This window comes from Mytilus galloprovincialis, chromosome 3 (genome assembly GCF_965363235.1).
Source record: "Mytilus galloprovincialis chromosome 3, xbMytGall1.hap1.1, whole genome shotgun sequence".
In the NCBI taxonomy this organism is placed as follows: Eukaryota; Metazoa; Mollusca; class Bivalvia; order Mytilida; family Mytilidae; genus Mytilus; species Mytilus galloprovincialis.
This window is the reverse complement of record NC_134840.1, coordinates 30,032,679-30,052,848: the sequence shown is the minus strand read 5'-3', so window position 1 is coordinate 30,052,848 and position 20,170 is coordinate 30,032,679. Positions and strand designations below refer to the sequence as shown.

General features: G+C 30.9%; 1 protein-coding gene across 5 annotated transcripts; it reads right to left on the bottom strand.

Moving 5' to 3' along the window:
• Window positions 1-963: 963 nt before the first annotated feature.
• On the bottom strand, window positions 964-16,499 carry LOC143067662 (uncharacterized). Of its 5 annotated transcripts, none has more exons than XM_076241098.1 (14): window positions 16,344-16,499; window positions 14,744-14,810; window positions 13,643-13,687; window positions 13,100-13,147; window positions 11,822-11,896; window positions 10,578-10,637; window positions 9,867-9,941; window positions 9,017-9,076; window positions 8,406-8,477; window positions 6,330-6,374; window positions 4,921-4,965; window positions 2,806-2,874; window positions 2,205-2,284; window positions 964-1,089 (listed from the first exon to the last, which is right to left on the bottom strand). In XM_076241098.1, exons 1-13 carry the CDS (start codon window positions 16,407-16,409, stop codon window positions 2,217-2,219), a joined length of 795 nt encoding a protein of 264 aa, XP_076097213.1. In that variant the 5' UTR covers window positions 16,410-16,499; the 3' UTR covers window positions 964-1,089; window positions 2,205-2,216. The 5 variants fall into 5 exon arrangements, with proteins under 5 accessions (XP_076097213.1, XP_076097212.1, XP_076097214.1 ...); XM_076241097.1 differs by having other exon boundaries at window positions 13,100-13,150; window positions 16,344-16,498; XM_076241099.1 differs by having other exon boundaries at window positions 2,812-2,874; window positions 13,100-13,150; window positions 16,344-16,498.
• Window positions 16,500-20,170: the final 3,671 nt, after the last annotated feature.

Genomic DNA, 20,170 nt, shown 5'->3' with positions numbered 1-20,170 from the left:
TTATTTCCTAACAATACATACTAGTTTTATGAAAAGTTATTTATTTTCAAACTGAGCAGCAAACATCCTTAACTAATGTATCTTTTTTTCCTTTCAACAAAAGCTCGAACACATCAAACAAATGGACAACAACTGTCATATTCCTAACTTGGTACAGGAATTTCTATGTCGTAAATGGTTGATTAAACCTGTACTGGTTTTCTAGATAGTTAAACCATCCACTTATATGACAGTAGCATTAAACTCTATATTGACTAAATTTTCACGGTTCTCGTACTATGAACAACAAAATCATTAATTTTATAAAAAAAAAATCCGTTTTCAATTACTGTATAACTTACATCAAAACTATTAGTATTTACCTGTGTAAATTAATATATTTGGCGGTATTGTGTACAAGATAATGGTTGTCTTTCGGATATTGTTTAACATCTCAAGCCTTATTTTATTGATTTTGTATATACATTGTATCATAGATCAAATGTATTCGTTCAGTGTATGCTTATTTGATTGTTTAGTATGTCTTTAGATTGATTTAAGCCATTTCATTTGATATTTTATAACCAGGTTTAATCCACCATTTTCTACATTTGAAAATGCCTGTACCAAGTCAGGAATATGACAGTTCTTGTCCAATCGTTTTTGATGCGTTTTGTTATTTGATTTTGCCCTGTGATTATGGACTTTCCGAATTGATTTTCCTCTAAGTTCAGTATTTTTGTGATTTTACTTTTTTTTTATAGTGTGTCTTTTTATGTTGTGATGTTACACTATTGTTTCAGGTAATGGTGGATAAACCTATTTAAAAAAACGTTTTAACTCGCTGTCACTGCTTGACCCTGTCATACGCCAGGAACATAATGTTCAGCAGTTGCTGTTTGTCAACCGTAGTATTTTAACATTGATTTGTTTGATATTTTGATTTTAACTATGCATGATATTATTTGTCAGAAACAAGAAAAATAAATGCAACTCTTTATTCTGTACAAAAGTTTAAGAAAAACATAACAGAAGTTAAAGTTTACTAATAAATGTATTGTTCTCAAAGTCCATAATCATTTCGGTTATTCATTTGGTTCAGGTACAAATCTGTAAAAGATGATAAGATTATTACCATTACCTTTCATTTCTGTTTTTTGTTTTGTTTGTTTTTTTACATGCTTTTTAGCCTGTGTTAGTGTTTTTTGGTGGATTGGTTGTGACTTACATTTTCTTTAAATCTAAATAGGTTCTGACGAGTTATTTTAAATCAACTTCGTAAAGGCTTTGCAAATGAAAATACTTTAGATCAACATGTATTATCAATTGATACGTGTGATTCCACATGACACTGTATTTTTATTGTGACTGCTATACTTTTCATAGGTAAATACTAGTTCGTGTATATTCCACATGTTATTCATTCTAGCACCGTTGTTTAATCCACTTCTTTATCTTTTGTTTGAATAGTGAATACTTTAGATACTACTTTCAAGGGTCCTTGTATATCAAATATTTGTTATTTGCTTCATTAGACATCCGTAATGTTTTTGCAAAATCACAAAATTAAAACTGTTACTTTGCAATTGTTTTGATAGTTGTTCCTATGAAATGCCGTTATATTGAACATGCAAAATATTCCGCAATCAATTATCTCAAAAGGGGTTCAAATTTTTTTGCATTTTACCAATGCTTTAATTTTGATATATTGATATATTTATGATTGATAACGTTAATAAAAATAAAACAATGTACGTTTGCACAAAATATAGTGTGTTTCATATGCTACTTTTATATGTTACTTTTAAACTTCAGCTAAAATTTAATATTCATTAACTCTTCTTTATATCCAAATTACTTCACCAAAAATCAATTTTGTTTTATCAATCTTTTAAATTGCTCAATGCAAACCTTTTTCCTGAATCACCAACTTCTATTCAAATATCATTCAAAATAAAGATCCATTTGCTGCTTGCTATGATTTGATACAATATTCTTTCTGACTTTTTATAGATTATACACTTCGCATATGATTATATACAGTTCGAGAAAGAAAATTGTGACACAGAAGCTGTTTATTTTGAGAGCATGCATTTATTTGTCAGTACATTTTTTCTTTATTTCTTTCTTTATTTCTATCATATTGGTATTGTTCATTCTTCGAATTTCACCTTTTTATAACCATTTTCAAATATATTTATTTTACTATTGAAAACTGTACGTACCTGTTTATTTATTCATAGATTTTTGTCAATTATAGCAACCAAATCATCTATTGTTCTTAAATACATTCCTTTATCACCATCTTCAATCATAAAACAATTATGTTCATTAAAAGTTTGAATAATACCAAAGTAAAAGAGTTTGTTATTGAGTTATATTCACTTATTTATTAATCATTTTCTTTATTACTTCATTCACAAGTTTACAAGTAAGACTATTCATACAAATTAACAAAGTTGATTTTCATTCCCTTATGTAATTGAATTAAAATACATCTGATAATGAGACCCTTACAATATTTAATTATTTCAAATCAACTTAGGATAAAATATAACTTTACGACTTATCACATAGGAGCACCTGGGTACACCCTAAGTCTTAAGTGGGGTTTTTGTCGCTCAGTCATTTTTTTGTAATGTTGTTTGTCGTCTGTATCTTTGTCGATTTTCTTTCATGACGTTTGCCAGTTTTTCATTAATTATAAGTTTGATTACCTCTTTGGTATATTCAGCCTCTTTTACGATTGAAAATTCATGTTTTGTCCCAATTAAAGTTCGTTTAGGGATAGGACATTCACTAATACGGACAAGTTTTATTATATACCTTTACCATCTTTTTCTAGCTTGTTTTTACCGTCTTTTCCTTTTGGCAATCCAGTTGGTCTTGGTTTACCTTAATGCAAAAACAATTCTCATTTATTTAATTCAGTTTATCAATATCTTTAAGGTAGCACAATGCAAAGATTTTTCACCCCCAATCAGACACCTTTAAACTGATGTAATTCCACTCATCTTTCTTTAAATTTTATAAATGAGGTACCAAAAGAAAGAAGAAGGATCAATCTTTCAAATTGTGATAATTTCATTATGACATAATTATTACATAATTAATTGTTATGTAATAAGTTGCCATATTGTGATGTCCATACTTAATGAATTTAGCTTCTTTGTTATTCATAGCATCCCAAAATATTTTATAGATTCTTGCACAACACAGTTTGACCTCCAAAACTGTGTCTCAGATTTTTCCTAATGTATTTCATTCTCTCATAAATCTTCAATGAAGTTTACAACATCAATTAATAAGAGACCACCAAATTCAAATGGGTATAAAATTTGTTCTATTGATGTTTTTGGAAATCTGAGATACAGTTTTGGAGGCCAAGCTGTATTGTACAAGAATCTATAAAATATTTTGGGATGATATGAAGAACAAAGACGATAAATTCATGCAAGTGTGGACATCACAATATAGCAACTAATTACATAATAATTAATTATGTAATAATTATGTAACAATGAAATTATCACAATTTGAAAGATTAATCTTTCTTCTTTCTTTTGGTACCTCATTTATAAAATATAAGGATAAGGAAGGATGAAATGAATTACATCAGTTTAAAGTTGTCTGATTGGGAGTGAAAAAATCTTTGTATTGTGCTACCTTAAACATATCCTTTAATTAAGATGTTACAGGACACTGATCTGTTTAAATTAAAGTAAACATCAAAATGCCATGATTTAATTTACTAGTTTCAATGTAAATAAAAGAAATAACAGATTAATTGAATAAACATAACCAATAGACGAATTTTAAAAATATTTAAAATGCAATGTAAAGAGCAACATAACGGATTCAATCATAACTGGCCGATGTTGATATAAAAGTATGTAATATATAACGAGCGGCAAAATAATGGCAATAGCAGCATACCGCTGCTCGAACGTCATAAATCAATTGAGAGAAAACAAATCCGGGTTACAAATAAAAACTGATGGAAACACATCAACTATAAGAAGAAAACAACAAAACAACAAAAACACTGAAGTGCGACAAAAAAAAAGATGCAACATGCACAGAAACAAACTACTAGTATAAGATAACAACTGCCATTTTCCTGACTTGGTACAGGACATTTTAAGGGAAAAATGGTGGTTTGAACTAAAACAGACAATACCATGATAAAGAAGAGGAATCGACGAAAAGTCATTCTCAGCTGAAATAAATCTCATTTGGGGATTTCACAATCGACAAAAATGAGACGGAATTAGGATTCCGTCAGTTGAATTATATTCGTATTCATCTTTGACAAAGATTTATTATAATGAACGTACAATGGTATGACGTTAAGTATACTGTGGTTTGTCGTGTAATATCAGGTAGTAACTCTTGAAAAAAATTATTCTCAAAGTACGACAAACACAAATCAACTTCTTGACACAGAATGATATGTATAGTTGGAAGTATGGTCATCAATAATATACAATGTCTAAGTAAAACACAACTGGAAGTTAAGCAACCAACAATAAAGCAATTCAAACAAAACTCAAAATCTTCAAAGAAAAATGAACAAAGGCTAGATATCTCATAATCTAACTAAACTCTTGTCATTGACCTCTAAACATTTTTTAATAAAGAACCCGACGAATTATATACAGCTGCAGATAACCATTGATCACATTAACGAATTTGAATTATCACACTTTGAATATATCTAATTTTCAGAGCATAATATAGTTTTAGCCAATCATCCGAATGACAAACGTTAGCGGGTAAAATAATCGAATATAAATGCCCAACCTATGATTAAATGAAGACAAATCTACCGCTGCCATGAATTATTTCTTAATTGTTCTCTTGTGTGATTATGGGATTATTATTAGAATTTTCGCCCCATAGATAAGTTTGTACATACCAATGCATACAAAATTAACTTACTATCTTTTCCGCCTCGTCTTTCTTTGGGTGGGAGTCTTTCTTTTCCTTTACATAGAAATACAAGACGATGAAAAAATACATCTAATAAACGTATTACATTTATGTTACAATAAAGAATACAAAGTAATAGAATCTTACAAATCATTTAACAAAACACGAATTAACTTTATTAAATTTGATGAGTGTTATTTTCGGGTGTTGATTTGTTATGAAGTTATTTTAACTTAATATTGATATAGCCTTCAAAATTAACGTCCGAACGGTTATGTGAATATTCCCAAAACATACGATTTACGCAAATAATAAATTAATAGGTAACTATTTGTTACCTCTACGGTAATGATAAAAAATTAACACTGATGTAAATAAAAAAAGATGGATGAAAAATGTTTACAATTTCTTAAAGCAAACAGAAGTACTAGACCTGCTGATATACATAACACTTATTTTGTTTAATGGTGATTATGATGTGAAACATCTAAGCGAATTGGATGAAAAAAAAATCTCTCACATTGAATGTTAGAATGTTGAACAGCGTATCATACTCTTTTAATTTCGGTTTTTACTTAACTTAACGGTTAAATGATGTTCATTTAACATACACAAAAATCTTCTTAACAAGTCATAAAGCCAGCAAAAATTATCTCATTTACGATAAGCACTCAACAACTTATCACATTATAGGGAGACTAGCTACGAGATATGAAATAAATAGAATCTGATTTTGTTCAATCATCAATATAAGAGAAATGATGAAATAATAATTCATTTTTAGCAACCAATTTGGTTTAATTTGTCAAAATAACCAAAGAAACTTAACTGAATTCGTATTTATGTGACCTTCAATTAAATCCAATAGCTAAAGACTAATTGCGCATGTATAAATCATGGTCCGCCACTAAAAGGTAAATAATGTCAACATTTAAAGTTAAACAGAGTTAGACCATTTCATTGGCCGATTCGATCTACAATAAAATAATCTGTTCCATTTAAAACGATAATGAACCGTTCTTTTAGCCTATAACATGAAATCAAACAGACCTAAAAAAAAAAAAAAAAAAAACAATTGCACGAGGTTGCTATTTTTTTTTATTTCTATGTTTATGTTTATATCGGGTTATGTGACAATCGGCAGTCTCCGATGGTCATCTCGAAAGTTAATTAGATGGCGTCTAGACTACAATACACACGAAATTCTGAAATATATTATTGAGTACATACAGTGTTAACTGTTCAGACTTTTTTAAGTATTTTGAACATATGTTTTAGTATGTTATCAATCAAATATGAGGACTTGAGTCAAATTGGTGCCCCTTAAAAAGAACAAATTATCATCAAATGAAAACTACAACCTTTTAACTAAAAATGCATGATATATTTGTATTTTTGTATGATTAGTGAGTGTGTACCTTCGCTTTTGTCTTCCTTTGGCAGCCCAGATGGTCTTGGTTTTTCTTTGAAATACAAATTTAATTATTATTCAGTTATTGATATGTATTTGCATAGGTTACATCATAACAATATGGATTACAACTTTGTTCGTGAGTGGATAATTACACAATATGAGAGTTGTCAGTATATATCCTGGAAACAGCCGGGATATGTATGAAGATTTGTGTACCCCAACTGGAACCCCAATAACGTCAATTATTAGGACTATGCGACGTAGTCGAAATCTCAACTAAAAAGAATTTCCGAAGCTCACAAAGGTTAAAACAAAGACAGTATCATTCAAAAGACTATCTTACAAATATAAGTTATGAATTCTTTATTTTACAGAATTTTTTTTCCACAAATACCAATAGAAAAAACATTTTGGCACATTGCCGCATTTGAAGGTTACTTTTACCTTATATAATGAAACGCTTGTAAAGAATTCAAATATATAACTTATTTGGACATCTCTTAACTTTAGGTTGTTTTGCAAATATCTTGCCTCCAAACGGTTGGCTATAGTTTCCTTGCTCAAATTCAAATTTTGTTTTGTAAAAGGTACAGACTAGTTTTAGCACCTTCCTAACCAGAATGGCATATTCAAAAATAATCAATAGACATATCAATTTGTCTTTTTACAACAACAATTCGAAGTAAGAATAGTTCATAGTCGTGAGAATACTGCAACAATTATCAACATTGTTAATAAAAAGAGACTCATAATGAACGTCCAAAAAGGTCACGACATTAACTACTGGTGTTAAACTGACAACCGTAACTGCAGTTACGGTGATCCCAACATGGCGGATGCCAAAATAGGTAAAATCGTCTTTTTGTAATTTCTCTGTGTACACGCATTGTTTTAAAGAATTACTCAGTCGATAGGTTGATATGTACTGTATTGTTTTATGTGTGTGTTCTTAATATCATATGTGACCTTGTTACTGAAATACTGGACATTGAAAATTTACGGAAGATCATCGTAACTCCGAAAGAAGATAGTCTTAACTTGTGGACAAATAACTAAAAAAGACAATCGTAATTGTATAAAATATGTCTATGATCATAGTAACTGATTTTGTCAGAAACCCCTGCTAACCGAATATTCGCTTATAATAAATGTTGTGTAAAGAAAACAACAAACGCGTAAACAACATTCGTGATCGAAATATTTTTTCAACATAAGGTAAGTTTGCAATTTTTCATGATCATTTATACAAGTATTGGTATACTGTTCGGGACAACCACATGTCAACGATATTAAGAATATAATGCATCCTAATGTTAAAACTATACTTTATTATAATTATAGTTTGAAATTTCATTAAATTGTAACAGGAGATAGTTCGACCCTAGTATATCTACAAAGCAAAAAGAAAATTAGTAAATTATTCACTAGTTATCAAACATTCAAACACGATTTATGTATAGTTGCCCATCAGCATATAAAGAAAGTAACGATCATCACTGACAAGTTACTATGATCATGTACAAGTTACGACTATCTAATAATCAAGTTACCACTATCATAACAAACAAAATTCTTGGAGTTACGATGATCTTCCGTAAATTTTCAACGGCTATTATTTCGGTGACAAGGTAACATTTGATATTAAGAACACACATATACAACAATACCGTACATATCAACCTAGCGGCTGAGTAATTCTTTAAAACAATGCGTGTACACGGAGAAGTTACAAACAGATTATTTAACCTGTTTTGGGCTCCGCCGTTTTGGGATCACAGTTACTGCAGTTACGGTGATCAGTTTAACACCAGTGATTAACATTTAACAAGAATACACAATTGATGTAGCTTTCAAATTTATTCGTCATTTGAACAAACTTAATGGGACATAAATTATGTTGTAGGTAGTATTGATTGATAGATGCTGCAGAAAATGTTAAAGTGAATGAAATTCATATTATCAAAATTTTAAATAATAAAGAATCACTTCATTGTTCAGTTATGCAGTCTTGTTAAAATGTTTGATTTACAAAGGTTAGAAAAAAGAATAGCATTCGAATAGCAATGCATTCAAATCTTACTTTTGTCATCATCATAACTATCTTCACCGCCTTTTCCGAGTCGTCTCTCTTTTGGTGGGGGCCTTTTCTTTCCTGTATATTAACATACAAAATGAAAAATACATTTAAATAAACGTCTTCCGTTACAATAAAATCTACAGCAAAATATATCATATGATTCAATAGCAAATATTATTTATTATATAACATGACCAGACATAACTTTTAATTAATGTATTAATCAAAACTAGTGTAAATGTTACAACTATGGACATACATCATTTTGTTCGGAACTATTGCATGTAATTTATTGTTATTGTTTGTGGAATTTCATGTTTTAGTTAACGAAAAAGAAAATGATAAAATACGTCACTGATTCATCAATCCATTTACATAAACATATTTCTAGAGATAAACAAATGATAACCCGAGGTCAAAAGACTAAATAACTCAAAATAAAATAATGACTCTTCAGAATCTATTTTAAAAGAAACTGGCATGGAATTAATATAAAATGCAATTGTAAAAAACAAAATTTCCAAATTCAAAAATTTGAAGAGACATATTTGAAAGTAATTTACTACCAAATGTCAATTTCATCTACAGACATATTTGTTTATTTTAATATGTACCTTCACTTTCGTCTTTGTCACCCTCTCCTTTTGGCAATCCAGTTGGTTTTGGTTTTCCAGCTAAAACAGATTACATTAATTTTGTATCCTGATATAAATGTTTTTGGATAGGTTTTATAATTAAATTATAGGAAAAGCAAGTAGGTAAGCAATATAATGCATATGCATATCTTCACTATTTAATATGAAATAATATAATTATTATAAATCAAAGATGTGGTGTTTACCAAAGGAACTACAACCAAATAACAAAAAATAAGCAAACGAGATATCTATAAAGCAACGGTTATGATTTAAAAATGGCTACATGGATTGATTGAATGTGTACCTGAAATGACTAACTGTCAATTGTCAAAAGTCTCTAGAATATGTGAATATAACTTCCAAAAGCTAATAAATATTGTTACTAGATTAGAAATTATTATCCGTTAAAGAAAACGTTAGTTTGACAACATTGAGACACTAGGATCATACCGAAAAATAAAATGTAGCAAATGTTATATTGTCTATTGTGACATCGAAGAAAGACTAGTTCACAGTCATGAGACTACTGAATCAATAATCTGCATTATTATTGAACAAAAACAATAATGAACGGCAAAACAATTCATGACATTAACATTTTACACGAAAACACATTTCACTTCAATTGGAATTATTCGCCTATGAAATAATCTTAGTAAGACCGTCATAATGTTGTATATCAAGTTGATGGACAAACTCACCACCACGTACTACAGAAGAAGAAAATTCAAATGGTCAAATTTGCAAATAGGAAAGAAACATTCCTCTGTGATATTATGTAATGTTTTCCATTTCCATACGTTAAAAAAATACCTCGAAATCTTACTTTTGTCATCATTATCAGAACTATCTTTTCCGCCTCTTCCGAATCGTCTCTCCTTTGGTGGGGGTCTTTTCTTTTCTGTAAATAAACATATACAAATAGTAAATAACATCTTAGAAACGTTTACCGTTATCATAAATTATAAAACAGAATATTTAACATTATGAACTAGAAATTGCTACATCTGCCAAATTTTAAAAGTTAACTCTAACGACGTGTAACACAAAACATAAGACTATAAAGGAAAGGAAAAAGTGAAAAATATGTTGTTGTATTTTGTTGCATTCTTTGGCGGGGGGGGTTAAGTTCATCACATCACTGTTACAATTATGGACGAATATTTATAAATTTCAAAATAATTGGGTCGAAATTTTCAGTTTGTCTTGTTTCAGGTGGTCGTTTATTAAACAAGGAACTTATTATAGAAAAACAACGTCATTAATATCAACTGATTTCTATTAAAACATTTATAGAAGTAAAAATATGTTAACCAGCTTAATACTATCTGTAAGCTCTAAATGGATTCAGAGGCTTTAGAACTGGACATAACAGTAATGACTGTATACAATCGATTTTTGTTAGAAAATCAAAATCACAATATTATCAAACACAATTGTGCAAGACTACTTACCACGTTAAAAAAGTTTGGACAGACACAAAAAACTGTTCACGGTCAATTTACCTGCAGATATATAAATGTGTTCTAATATGTACCTTCGCTTTCGTCTTTTTTGCCTTCTCCTTTTGGCAATCCAGTCGGTTTTGGTTTTCCAGCTAAAACAGATTTTATTTTTATTTAGATACCAATGTATTTGTTTAGGCTTTGCTTCTTTTAGGTATTTTGATTTCTTTGTTTCACTCAAAATTCTTTACCAGTGCCAGTGAAATGATCAGTGTTTGGCGACTCTCCGCATGGCAGCATAATTTGTTTTTTCAATAACGCAAGAAAAACTAACTCATTTAATTGAAACGTCTAACTGAATTTAAAAATCCAATACGTTTTGACACAAATTTATTCTTTCAGTGTATGTCCACTTGTGTTAATATGTCTTTTGATTGAGTTAAGCAATTTCAATTGATATTTGATAATGTGTCTTTCTATGTTGTGATGTTACACTATTGTTTCAGATAATGGTGAAGGTTTGGTACAATTCAAACATTTAAACCCGTGGCTATTGCACATGTCCTAAGTCAGGAATCTGATGTTCAGTAGTTGTCGTTTGTTGATGTGGTTCTCGTTTCTAGTTTTTATATAGATTAGACCGTTGGTTTTCCCGTTTGAATGGTTTTACACTTGTAATGTTTGGGCTCTTTAAAGCTGGATGTTCGGTGTGAGCCAAGGCTCCATGTTGAAGACCGTACTTTGTTCTATAATGGTTTACTTTTATAAATTGTGACTTGGATGGAGAGTTGTCTCATTGGTACTCATACTACATCGTCTTATATCTATGTAGGGATTTTATTAATCTATTGCATCAAAATATTCTGCTAAAATTTCCTAGCTAAATTGAAAATCATAAAACAGTGCCTTTTATTATTTAAAAAGCACCTTGGGAACTAGAATAGGATACGGAATAAAATCTGTAGCTAACATAATAAACTAGTAGTCTATTGTGATGCATAGTTAAAACAGATATTGCACTTATTGAATGTCATGAAAAGACTGCATAGATATTCAACAATTAAAAAAGATTTCTAAAGGATAACCAAAAGATTCATGACCTAATATATTTGACAAGAACACATTGTAATTAAAGAAAGTCATCTGCATCAATAAAACAAACTTAATGAAAGAGAGATGATGTTGCAAATTCTGCAAAACGTTCTACAGAAAAAGAAAATTCAAAAGATAAAAATTGTGAATTTAAAAAGAAAAATTCTCATGTGTGTATCACCTCTATTAATATTTTTGAATCAAATATTTTTTAGAAAGATTTATCAATGATTTTAAATCTTACATTTATCATCATCATCTACATTATCTTTTCCGCCTTTTCCGAGTTTTCTCTCTTTTGGTGGTGGTCTTTTGTTTGCTATACAAAAATATAAGAACCGAAAATTACATCTAAGGAAAGTGTTTTGTTAGAATGAATATATAAAACAGAATCTATAATATGATTCAACAACAAAAATTATTTATTGTTTTATTACATGACCAGTAAGTCATTTGTAAGAAATAGTAGAGACATTCAAAATTAGTAAAAGCTACATTATATAAAAAAGAAGATGTGGTATGATTGCCAATGAGACAACTGTCCACAAGAGACCAAAATGACATAAACATTAACAACTATAGGTCACCGTACAGCCTTCAACAATGAGCAATGCCCATAATGCATAGTCAGCTATAAAAGGCCCTGATATGACAATGTAAAACATTTCATGTTTAATAGGTAAAACTGAAAGAACGTGTTTCAAAAAAGTATAAGAATATAAAGGACTTTCGTTTGATTAAAGAATAAATATTCCACATATACAGTAAAAAGATTAACATTCAAAATTAGAAATAGCTACATTTGCAAAGTTAAAAAGGTTATGTACAAATAATGTGTAACACAAAAAAATCATAAAAATTTTAAGAAAATCAACTACCTAGTTGTTAGTTTGTCTTCCCTTGGCCCGATCTTGTTTTAAATTCATTCCATGATTGTTACAACTGTAGATAAAGATCATTTAGTGTCGAAATAGTCGGGCCATAATTGTTCGGTTATTGTGTTATTTTTTGTGTCTTTCGAGTGGATATTTAAGAAACAAGAAATCTCATTTTACACTAAACACACTTTTAAAAGAGGGACAAAAGATACCAAAGGGACAGTCAAACTCATAAATCTAAAATAAACTGACAACGCCATGGCTAAAAATGGAAAAAAAGACAAACAGACAAACAATAGTACACATGACACAACATCGAAAACTAAAGAATAAACAACACGAACCCCACCAAAAACTAGGGATCATAGTGTCGCCAATATGATACATTATCTAACCACTATATTAGCTCTAGATAGGTACAAAAGCTAGATAGCACATGCATTCAATGACTAAACATTTTGTTTTTATAGGAAACCCAAAGAAACATGAAAATTCAGTACAAATGTTTTAAAATGCTTTTCCTTACAGATAATTCTTCTTAACCATTGACCCCGATCAATACTATGAATAGACACACTTGGAATGTAACTCATTTTTAGCGCCCATTTTCAAATACAAACACATTTGATTAAAACACTATATACCTTCACTTTCGTCCTCATCCTTTGGCAAACCAGTTGGTTTTGGTTTTCCTGCTAAAACATATGGTAATCAAAGGAATGGTCAACAGTGTATCATACTTGTATTAAAATCATTTATGTTTTTTGAATAATGGTTAATTGATATTGTGTCATTTGATAAAACCACAAATTACATCTTTTTAAACAAGTAATTAAACAGTTTCTTATGATCAAATATCCGGTTAAGAAATTTCACATTAGGACACTAAAAGAACGGAATTTAATGTTCTCTTTTTGAAGGTCCATAAAGCAAATATGATAACAAACTTTGTAATTTTTAATTTTGAGTCGTTAATTGGATTTAACTTCGTACTTTATTTGATCTTTTCGAATTTTTTGTAAACGAAACGCGCGTGGTTTGACGTAGAAAATTGCAATCCTGACATCTATGACGTGATTTTAATATGCATTATAATTGCTTTCATCGACTTCAGTTAAAATTGGATAGACAGTTTTCTCATTCGCAATCACACCCCATCTCCAAATTTTTATATCATTAATATGTACCTTTACTATCGTCTTCTTTAGGCAATCCAGTTGGTCTTGGTTTTCCTTTAAAAAATCATATTTATCTTTTTATTTAGTTATCAATAAATTTGTGTATCAGTCCCCGAGGGCTCATCATCAAAGTAATTAGTACTTCGGTAAATACATGATCTATAGCAAGCCTTTCAAATAATCTGTTGTGAGTGTTCCTGGTGACAGTAAATCCAGAAAACTGCATCGGACGTATCAAATCTATAGTTTCCATTTTTACAGCACATTGGTGCTACCGCTGCCGGTAGACATAAGGTATCATATGTTCGGTAGTACTTTGAATTAGCACTGACATGAAGGATAACAAATCTTCTAAAATTTGACTGTGCGTTCCTGGTGGTGGTTTTTTTCTAAAATGTTATTTCAGTTATCAGAGATCTGCCATTAATAATATAGAGGAATTTATTACTTTTGAACAGCGTTATACTTATATTGCCTTTATCTAGCACACGTCAGGTTGAGGGGCTGTTTAGATAATGACAGAAAATGCTACACCCTCCATATATGACCATTGTGGTGTTAATATAAAAAAGAACATGTGGCATAATTGCCAATGAGGCAAGTCTTAATTGCCGTGTGTTTGTTTTTCTACATTGGTTAGAGGTATAGGGAGGGTTGAAATCTTATAAAACAAGTATAACTCCGCCGTAATTTTGCGCCTGTCCCAATTCAGGAGCCTCCGTTCTTTATTAGTCTTGTATAATTTTTTATATTAGTTTCTTTTACATATTTGGAGTTTAGTATGCCGTCATTTATCTCTGAACTAGTACACATTTTTGTTGAGGGGTCAGCTGAAGAACGCCTCCGTGTGTGGGATTTTTTTCAATGTATTGAAGGCCCATTGGTTGCCTACAGCTGTTTTCTGATCTTTAATCGGGTTGTTGTCTCTTTGACACATTCCCCATTTCCATTCTCAATTTTAATCATTCTAGGCCATGTTTGTCAATGAAACTGCGTTGACAAAGTGGTACAATTTTGGAAGCAAATAGAGTTCTTATATGAATTGCATTTTTGATTTTTAACAAATGTACTTGCAGAATTTAGCATGTGATTACTGAATTTTTACACTACCTCTTAGATATTTAAGCTCTTTAAAGATTTCTTCTAGTTCTCTTCTGTCATCTATATCTCCACGTTCCTTTATTTAAAAATATAAAAGATTAAATTTTACTTCATTCCATCACTAAAATAACAAATAACTTTCTTCTAATAAAACTTTGCATTTAAGAGTATACGATCTAATATTCGGATTGAAATGCCATCAATATTGGTAACTTCAATTTTTAAAACACTTTAATACTTGGTTCTCCTGAATTTAAATTTATTAAAAAATTATTGTTAAAAATTTAGTTTGACAATTTTCTTTGTATATATTATATAATATAACACCTGAAATTGGATGATTCGACCTCATTGATGCAAAAACAAGAATGTGTCCATAGTACACAGATGCCCCACTCGCACTATCATTTTCTATGTTCAGTGGACCGTGAAATTGGGGTCAAAACTTTAATTTGGAATTAGAATTAGAAAGATCATAGCATAGGGAACATGTGTACTAAGTTTCAAGTTGATTGGACTTTAACTTCATCAAACACTACCTTGACCAAAAACTTTAACCTGAAGCGAACGGGCGCACAGACGGACGGACGAACGGACGAACGGACGGACGAACGGACGAACGAACGGAGGCACAGACCAGAAAAAATAATGCCCCTCTACTATCGTAGGTGGGGCATAAAAAAGATGCGGTATGATTGTCAATTAAACCCGTATTCATGTGACTCTTGAGTTAACCTTTACGCGAGAGATAGGTTACGCATAAATTATATGGATATAAGAAAGATGTGGTATGAGTGCCAATGAGACAACTCTCCATCCAAGTCACAATTTGTAAATGAAAAACCATTATAGGTATAAGTACTTCAACACGGAGCCTTTGCTCACACTGAACTGCAAGCTATAATTAAAGGGTCCTCAAAATGACTTGTGTAAAAACATTGAAACAGGAAATCCAACAGTCTAATATATATATATATGAAAAATACACATAAAATAGTGATACTATCGAGTACATGCATTGTAAATTGCTTGTTTTAGACTTTTATAATTAGGATATATGATTCATTAGGTTATACAACATATTTAAGAATTTTAGTTAAATCGGTGATCATAAATTTGACAGCTAATGCCCCTTTCAAATAAAATTGTATTCTAAATATCATGATATTTTTTATTTCAAATCTTCAGGATGAATTTGGTTATTTTAAACAAATACTTCAAAATGCTATTAGTTATGGATTCTTACCTCGGCCGGGTCAAACCAAAAGACTTTCAAATTGGAATTCTCCGCTAAGCACGCGCCATTAAGAAGTAAGACCAGGGACTCGGAGTCAGAATAGTGTGTCCGGGTAAGATGACATGTCTTCCTGTGGACTGTTACCTTGTGAACTAGCATGTTTAAAATTCAGCTAATTAGCGTGTCGACCTAGTACAAATCAGGATTAATATTCATATAACATAAGCATGTTTTCGTCTTGAATATTCATATCAATTCGCCGCTGGACGTTAAGCAGCCGTCCATCATCATCAAAATGCTATTAAGAAATATACCAGTCCACCTTCATAACTGAGAAAAAAATGCATTGGAAACATAAATGTTAAGACTTACCTGGAACGGGAGTGACTGTGCAAAACACAGGAGACCAAATAAAACAGTAACAAGCTTCAGATCCATCTTGGTTTCTGTAAAGATTGCCGGAAAAGTGCCTTTTTATATGTGTGAGCTATGACGATAAGTAAGCAAGATCGTGCCACTGGTGCACGAATTCATTCAGATTATTTCCTTCTGTTCTTTTATTTTCAAATGTTAAGAGACAATTATAAAGTTGTTCCTTTGTATTTTTAATCAACTTTTATTTAGAAATACAAAATGTTAGTCTGCAATTATATTTGACCAAAAAAACAAAAGTGAAATGAATATTTGACAATGTAAATAAATTATTTTGATGTTTCTGTCTATACTAATTCAAACAATAGCTTTTGTCACTAAATTGAGAAGACACAATGTCATTTCAAATGTTTGTTTATAATTATTGTAATTATCATAATTGCATTCTAAAGACGTACAAATGACGTAAATTGTTCGAGATATTTTTTTGTACAAGAACCCATAAAATAACTTCTGTAAAATAATGAACAGATATATTATGTTCAGTTGGGGTATTTGCAAAACAATTTAATTATTTCAGATAAACGCATGATTTTATATCGTATAATGAAAATATTAGTACAGTATTTTATTAGAAGGTGAGATAGAGCAAAATGTACCAATGCAAATTCAAACTTTAAATTCGAAAATACACTTACAATGCCATGGCATAAAAAAAAAGACAAACAACAGTAAAACCTGGGTCATCTCAGGTGCTTCGGCAAGGTAAGCAGATCCTGCTCTACATGTGACATCCGTCTTGTTTCTCATGTAAAAACCCGGTGATAATCTCATAAGATAGGTCACATTCGGAGGAGAGGAGAACGAGAGTGTTGTAACGACGATTGACCATACTCGTCGTCATCTGTGAAACAGATAAAAAATAACGAACAATTTAACTCATGATGATGTCCGCAACATTTCTAAGGGATGATTTTAACTTCTACATTTGTAACTCTTTGTTTAATAGCGTCCTTTTGATCAGCAATTCCCTTTCAAGGGAATCAAGGTATGATACGCAAGACCTAGAATGTCGTTCCAACTGGGAGATATTTACTCATTATGCAGACCTTGAATAAAATGTGCAATTTTTATATAGTGTGTCTTTCTATGTTGTAATGTTGTGCAGCTGTTTCGAGTGAAGGTTGGCGCCTTTAATAACGGTTAGACCCGCTGCATTTGTTTGCATCTGACCTAAATCAGGAACCGATTGTTCAGTTGTTGTCGTTTGTTTATGTGGCTCACAAACAGTAAAATCACATAAAAACTGAACTCCGAGGAAAATTCAAAAAGGAAAGTCCCTAATCAAACGGTAAATTCAAAAGCTCAAACACATCAAATGAATGAAAAACAACTGTCATATTCCTGAATTGGTACAGGTATTTTCTAAGAAAATGGTGGATCGAATGTGTTTTATAGCTAGCTAAACCTCTCACTTGTATGACAGTCGCATCGAATTCAATTAAATTGACAACGATGCGTGAACAAAACAAACAGACACAATAGGGAAAATGTCAAAAATAGGGATACAGCAGTCAACATTGTGTTATCATCTTAATCACTATATGAACAAACAAAGTGTTTCTCGTTTCTCCTTTTTGGAATAGATTAGACCGTTGGTTTGACTGTTTGAATGATTCTACGTTAGTCATTTGTGGGGCCATTTATAGCTTGCTGTTCGGTGTTGAAGGCCGTACATTGACCTATAATGATTTACTTTTTACAAATTGTGACTTGGATGGAGAGTTGTCTCATTGGCACTCATACCACATCTGCTTATATCTTCCAGTGTGTCAATGTCTGTACGTCGTGTAATTGTATTTTGATACTTTCGTGTAATTGCCTTTGGGTTTTACGCTTACAAAACACAAAACCAGGTTCAACTCACATTATTTCCTAAAATGTCCTGTACCAATTCATGAATATTGCAGTTCTTATCTAAAAGTTAGTTCTATGTATGTTGTATTGTCTTTTAATTTTATATTTTTTTGTTGCATTTCAGTGTTCTGTTGTTCCGTTGTTCTCTTCTTATAGTTGATGTGTTTCATTCGATTTTAGTTTGTTACCCGGATTTGTTTTCTCTCAATCGATTTATGACTTTTGATCAGGGGTATACTACTGTTGCTTTTATTTATAGTTTCAAGCAGAAGGAATTAACAAATAGAAAAATTATCTTTAAAGTCGGGTTACATATATTTTTAGCATTAACTTTAAATATTACAAGGTTCTTATAAGGGTTAGCATGCATCTTTTGAAAGATATCAAGCATCAGTGAGTTTTATTCCTTTCGTAAGTCTTCAATCTTCAATCTTTAACTAAAACACAATTATTGAGCCTAGTAACACAGTGTAGATACTATTCTGTACGCTATCTGGAAGGCGCGATTTTCGAAGCGATGATTTAAAACTGGCTAACAGGACGGTTTTGCCTACGGTAACTTTTCTCATCATTTGTTTACTCCTATATCTACAAAGTGCTTTGAACATCTTCAAGGTATATATAGCATCATAAATATGAGTAACTGTAACAAAAACATGCATTAGAATATAAAATATACGTGTGCATCACATCAACTTGGTAGAAAAAAAGTGAAATCGATGGACAATTTTGCTCTCGTAGTACAAAGCAAATAATCTTTTATTGCAAATATTTGCATCAGTTTACAGTTAAATATATACTGTTTCAGTATTCTTTTCGTATTTAAGTAGAATATTCGTATTTCCCATAAAAAATATGTTTTCCTTGAGGATCCCAAAATAAATTACTGTACGATCAGTCTAGAACTGACTGTATTCTAGAAGCGATTTCAGATTTTTTTACTGTATGACCAGTCGTGATGTTGAAGAAAAAACAACAGCAATTTGAAGGTATATACGTGTATATGTGATATTATGAACTATCAAGGGAACTATAACGTGTAATTACTTTCATCAGACAATACAAATATATTTCTGATGATTTTTTTAGACGGCAAAATAATTGTATTTTTGTTCCATCAGTCTTATTTAAAATCAAATGCCTAAAAAGTAATACATGATTCGCGTGTGGACTTTGTAATAGTGTATCGTTATTTACACCGTCCGCCGTTGACCAATTGATGATAACATAAATCAAGCTTGTCTCTTTTAAAATAACAAAAAATGGATAAAGACAACTTTGCGGAGGGGGGTAATTCATGTGATATAGTTTTGGTAAGTTTACAGAAATAGAAGGTCCATAATGCATTTATCGAGTAAAAATGGAGCAATTTCAGAAAACTTTAATGATTGGTTTAGGAGGTGTTGGAAATACCTGATGGGTGCCCCCATATAATGCAATGTTCAAGTCCGTATCTTATATAAAGTAACCCCATAAAAGTTTTTACTAAAATTCGAAATAGACGGTGCGCAATACAGTCATTATCATTTGGTCCGAGACCACAGTTGTCGTCCCTTGATTTTCGAATAAAGTCCCTAGTGTTGACAGTGGGTTACTTGCCATTTATTTTTATACCCCTTCCAAATTTATTTCTCCTGTTTAATGCCTCAAATTGCAAAAAGGGGGTGAAGTTACACTGTAAAAAAAATTGGGTCCAGAATTTTAAAGGAAAGTAGTGATTTGGTCCAGCTGAAAAAGGTTAAAAATTAGCACTTCGGAATCTGTCAAAAGATTTCAAGACGCCCTTAACGTAAAATTGTCCATGTTTTGAGTTAGAGCCGATGAAGTTTTCTATGATTTTGAGAATGCGCAGGTGGGATTTTTTTTTATTTCATTTATGTTCTAAAAGAAATGCACTACGAAATAATTGT